General features: G+C 43.9%; 1 protein-coding gene across 1 annotated transcript; it reads left to right on the top strand.

Annotated features, from left to right (window-relative positions):
* The first annotated feature begins 2756 nt into the window (after nucleotides 1–2756).
* OR3A2 (olfactory receptor family 3 subfamily A member 2) lies at nucleotides 2757–3704 on the top strand. Its single transcript, NM_001389839.1, has one exon. The coding sequence runs from the start codon at nucleotides 2757–2759 to the stop codon at nucleotides 3702–3704; it is 948 nt and encodes a 315-aa protein (NP_001376768.1).
* Nucleotides 3705–5941: the final 2237 nt, after the last annotated feature.

Below are 5941 nucleotides of genomic sequence, written 5' to 3'. Positions count from 1 at the left end.
AACCCAGGGATTAAACCCAGGTCTCCCGCATTGGGGGCAGATTCTTTACTATCTGAGCCACCAGGGAAAGCCAAGCATACTGAAATAGGTAGCCTATCCCTTCTCTACGGGATCTTCCCAACCCAGGAATCCAATTGGGGTCTCCTGCATTGCAGGCAGATTCTTTACCAGCTGAGCTGCCACAGAAGCCCCTGCAACTCTTAGGAGTAAGTACTAGGGGGATTCACTGAGTCCAGTTTGCTGCACAGGACCCACTTCATCAGGTAGTTAGAAACTTGACTCCAGTCAGAGGCTTTGCTGAACTGTTCATCACTGGAATCTTGGAGGAGTTGGGTGGAATTCCAAAGTAGGAGTTTGTCATGGCTCAGTAGGGAGAAATCGAGGCTCATTATGAAGCCCTGAGAGTGATAATCCTCAGTGATGGGCATCATACCCATAAGGCACTCTGGATGTCTCTGGAAGATCTGAGTTCGTCCCAGAATCCCACTGATTTCAAACAAGCTGTATCTCCAGCCAACTGAGGGTTGTCAGCAGCTGTTCTATTGCTCTTCTATCCCTGGCCATAACTTGCTTGTCTGTAAGGTACAGCTCTCCTAAGGGCCTTATTATTATGAGTGGTTTACATGAAAAGGAAAATGTCAGGGTAGATTTCTATCTGCTTGTTCCATCAAAACCAAAGAAATCAGTAGTCCTTACAACAACCTTGCAGATGCACCTGCCCCTGGAACTTCATTTAACTATACTAATCCATAAAATTCTTGCCTGGAAAATCCCATGGACAGAGGAGCCTGGAGGGCTGCACTCCATGGGGTTGCAAAGAGCCGGATACAACTGAGCGACTAAGCATGCACACACATAAAATTCTGTCCCAGATTCCAATACAATCAGACTCTTCCATGACAACTCCAGCTTATACTGATGTTTTCTTTCTCTGAAATCCTATGAACACTTGACTCATCCATTTATTTATTTAAAGTATTGAGTATATACCATAAGGGAAATATTGTGCTAAGTACTGTTACTGCAAAACTGAGTCAAACATGTATTAATATTTTTGTCCTCAAGTAGCTTACAGAGAAGTAGGGGAGATATACTCTATAGAAAAATATCTTAGCTAGAAGGGAAACTGTAATAAGTTCAATAAAATAATGTGTAGTGGAAGTTTAGAGGAGACAGAGCTCCTTTTGAAATGGAGAACTTTCCACGAAGGATTCATTCAGAATTCAGCATTGCAGTCAACTCTTGAAATACCTGGGCATGTGGAGTTGGAAGGAAGTCATCGCCAGTACAGAAAACAGCATGAGAAAGGAGGTTAGAAAACCACAGGGTTACAATTAATGTTTGGGTCAAAATGGACCCCAAAGCAAAAACAGAGAGCAGGTCATTGCTCCTTAGTATAATATATGAAAAGAACTAGTCTCCATCCAGGGATTTGCCTATCTGTATTTATCAATGATCAACTTCATCAATGATGATCAGGCCTGAAGATGATCCCCATATCTCACTGATCACATGATCTCAGAATTTTAAGGCTATACATTAGAGATCACCATATCCAATTTTCACCCAAGCTCAGGCTCTCATCACACTTTCCATTCTGTTCTGACTTCCCAGCCTCTGATCCAGTGCATTCTATGCAGGGAAACAATGTTACTCTTAGTGAAGCCCTGGTTCTGCTTATTCCATGGGCAATAGAGAGACATGGATTTTTTTAAAATCAAGAATTTATTATAAGATTTGAAAGACTTAGCTCAATCTGGTTCTCTATTATGCAGGTGCATAATAGGTACAGTATTCTTGCTTGGGAAATCCCATGGACAGAGGAGCCTGGCGGCTACAATTCAAGAGGTGACAAAGAGTTGGACACTATAGAGCATGCACATATGCTGTTAGAGCTACTGGTCAGTCCACCATGCCCGAAACAAGGCCAAGTGCAAGATGGGTGATTTTGCTGTGCAGAAAACTAACGGCATCTAGTAGCAACCAATCCACAGGTCATGCTTAAAGTTTTGATTCCAGAAGCAAGTAGCCGATACTATGAAAAGAATAAATTATTTTAAAATAAGCCACTATCAAAGTTTCATGTAAGGGCTTAAAGAGCAACAATACTAGCAAATAATACTAGCAATTTATTGACATAAAGATTTTTTATTTTATTCTTCCGACTATGTCGCCCACCTTGGAGAAAGGGCTGGAGTTCCTGATAGCTGGAGTATCTTGATAGGATACCCTGACAGTCATGGGTATCTTCTTTCTGACTCTTGCCATATCTTGGCTTCATTGTCATTATGTCTAGAAGTCCTGGAACCTGGGTTGTGTTTTCAAATGCTTTCTAGATATTTCTCTCCAAATACCATTAATTTTTCTATTTTGAAATCTGTTTGTTGGTTTGGGCTGATCCCTCAGAGTAAGTTAGGGTATTTACATTTTAGTCTCACTGTATTCAAAGAGGAAGTTTGCTTTTATCTGAATTTATTTCGCCAATTATTCTAACATTTTTCAACTGGGAGAAGATGGGAGGGACAAAGTTCTGGCGGTTTGGGGCATCTCAGCCAAGAGCAGGGTAAAGACATGGAAGGATGAAGGAAGTCAGTGAGTGAGGTGTAAGTGATCCCAGGGAGTGGGAAAACCATCACCCAGACAGCTAGGAACTTACCATGGGGCTCTGAACATATATGGTTTAAAATGTTTATGTTGAATAACTACATTAAGTAGATCGAAACTTCCACTCCTGTGACAATTCCTTACAGAGACTCATGCAGCCAGAAGCTAGAACCAACAGGACAGCTCTAACTGATTTTATTTTACTGGGCTTAGTGGAAACAGAAAATCTACAGCCTATGGTCTTCGTACTCTTCCTCTTTGCCTACCTGGTCACTGTCGGGGGCAACCTCAGCATCCTGGCAGCCATCTTGGTGGAACCCAAACTCCACACCCCCATGTACTTCTTCTTGGGGAATCTATCGGTGCTGGACATTGGGTGCATCACCGTCACTGTTCCTGCCATGTTGGGCCGTCTCCTGTCCCACAAGCGCACAGTTCCCTATGCAGGCTGCCTCTCCCAGCTCTTCTTCTTCCACCTTCTGGCTGGGATGGACTGCTTCCTGTTGACAGCCATGGCCTATGATCGATTCTTGGCCATCTGCCGACCTCTCACCTACAGCACTCGCATGAGACAGATGGTCCAGAGGATACTAGTGGCTGTGTCCTGGGCTTGTGCCTTCACCAATGCACTGACCCACACTATTGCCCTAACCACCCTTAACTTCTGTGGTCCCAACGAGGTCAATCACTTCTACTGTGACCTCCCACAGCTCTTCCAGCTCTCCTGCTCCAGCACTCAGCTCAATGAGCTGCTGCTCTTTGGCATGAGTTTCATAATGGCAGGTACACCTATGGTTCTCATCATCAGCTCCTACATCCATGTGGCAGCTGCAGTTCTACGAATCCGCTCAGTGGAGGGCAGGAAGAAAGCCTTCTCCACGTGTGGCTCCCATCTCACTGTGGTCTGCCTCTTCTATGGGACTGGTATCTTCAACTACATGCGCCTGGGTTCAGAGGAGGCTTCAGACAAGGATAAGGGAGTTGGAGTTTTCAACACAATTATCAATCCCATGCTGAACCCACTTATCTACAGCCTTAGAAACTCTGACGTTCAGGGTTCCCTGTGGCGGGTACTTTTAGGGAGGCGGTCACTGGCATGAGGGGTGATAGGGTCCCTCCTTTTCTGCCTTTTCTGGGTTGAAGGAAATTTCCCACGAGGACAGTAACCTGGAAAAATAGTTTCTCTACTCTGTCATTCCCAAAACTGTCCATGGCTACACCTGGAGCTTGTCTTCTTTGTAATCTCCTCTTGCAGTCGAGAACTGGAAGGATAGGCTGAGATAAAGATAGGAAGGAAAGGTATGAGGGTGAGAAGTAAGAAAGACTTAGGAGTGGAGGACTGAAGATGAAAATGAGGATATGTGGAGGGATGGGACAGCATGGTGAACAAAAGTAGTAAGAAAGAAAAATGGAAATTAGGAAAAGGACATGAGAGGATGGGAGGTGAGAAAGGATGAGAGAATTAAGGGTAACAAACTAGATGCCTAAGGAATGCTGATGAGTTCAAGGATGGGTGTCGAGAAAATGAAGAATGAATAGGAGGGGAGATGAGAATAAAATTCATCTATAGAATCACTTCCTATTAGCATATGGCCATGGAATAACTAGCACCTTTGATGTTACTGTTGGGCCCCAGCCATCCAACCAGGAAAAGAAAAGTTTAAGTTTTGATGAAGGTGTAATGATACAAGGCAGTTTAGGTATTGCTCTTCTGCTTCCTCTGGCTAGGAGATGATCCTAGAAAGACAGGAGGCAGGACTGACAGATGGAGAAGAGCGAGGGAAGATGTGTGTGCTGAGGCTCCATCCTCCATAACCCCACTGGGCCGTCAAAATCAAGAGCCTCCCTGCCTCTGGGTGCAGTGCCTGGTGACAGTCTAAAGAACACAGATGAAATCGGTCTCTTTCCTGATACTCTTGGGTCTCCAGTCACTTTGGGGTTAAAGAGAATGAGCTTCTCTCAAGGGGAAAAATTCTTGAGAATGACAACCATGCGTGTGGGCTGTAAGCACTGTTCTGTGACCTTAGAAAGTGTTTCTCTATGGCTGGACTTGTTCCATAAAGAACTGGAATGAGATCATCTCACCAGGATTCTTCATATTAAATGACCTTTGATATAATTTTCTAGGTGACCTTTCTCATGAGGATGAATCCAGAACACATTTTGAGAGCTTTACCACCACCACCTCCACCACTCTACCACCATGGTAGACCCCATGACACTTAGCACTAATGTGTACATCCACTAAGTTATCACAGTGTCTGTTTACCACGTCCCTTTCATAAAGGGTTGTTATAAATGAATATCTTTAATTTTTACAAACTGAAGTTGAGAAATGGCAGTATTTTTATTTGGATCTTTAATTCCAGTTAAAACTGCAGTTGGATATCTTTTCACATATTAAGTTGCCAGTTGTATTTCTTCTTTAAGAAGTGCTGAAGCTGGAGCCTATTATACAGAGTGAAGTAAGCCAGAAAGAGAAAAACCAATACAGTATGATGCTGCTGCTGCTGCTAAGTCGCTTCAGTCATGTCTGACTCTGTGCGACCCCAGAGACCGCAGCCCACCAGGCTCCCCCGTCTCTGGGATTCTCCAGGCAAGAACACTGGAGTGGGTTGCCATTTCCTTCTCCAATGCATGAAAGTGAAAAGTGAAAGTGAAGTCATTTCTGACTCTTAGCGACCCCATGGACTGCAGCCCATCAGGGTCCTCCATCCATGGGATTTTCCAGGCAAGAGTACTGGAGTGTGGTGCCATTGCCTGATCTGCCAAAACAGTATACTAACGCATATATATAGTATTTAGACAGATGGTAACGATAACCCTGTATGCGAGACAGCAAAAGAGACACAGATGTACAGAACAGTCTTTTGGACTCTGTGGAAGAGAGAGAGGGTGGGACGATCTGGGAGAATGGCATTGAAACATGTATAATATCATATAAGAAATGAATCGCCAGTCCAGGTTTAATGCAGGATACAGGATGCTCGGGGCAGGTGCACTGGGATGACCCAGAGAGATGGTGCGGGGAGGGAGGTGGAAGGGGGGTTCAGGATGGGGAACACATGTACACCTGTGGCAGATTTATGTTGATGTATGGCAAAACCAATACAATATTGTAAAGTAATTAGCCTCCAATTAAAATAAATATATTTAAATTAAAAAAATATAATTACACTCTCTCTGATCAAAAAAAAAAAAAAAAAAACCAACCAACAACAAAAGAAGAAGAAGTACTTTTTGACAGCTTGTGCCCTCTTTTCTGGAGAAGGCAATGGCACCCCACTCCAGTACTTTTGCCTGGAAAATCCCATGGATGGAGAAGCCTGGTGTGCTG

The sequence above is a fragment of the Bos taurus genome, chromosome 19, assembly GCF_002263795.3.
Source record: "Bos taurus isolate L1 Dominette 01449 registration number 42190680 breed Hereford chromosome 19, ARS-UCD2.0, whole genome shotgun sequence".
NCBI classification, from domain to species: domain Eukaryota; kingdom Metazoa; phylum Chordata; class Mammalia; order Artiodactyla; family Bovidae; genus Bos; species Bos taurus.
This window is presented reverse-complemented; position numbering and strand designations above follow the sequence as displayed.

Excerpts from the sequence above, each read along its gene's own strand:
- OR3A2 (NM_001389839.1), top strand. The coding sequence starts at position 2,757 with ATGCAGCCAGAAGCTAGAACCAACAGGACAGCTCTAACTGATTTTATT.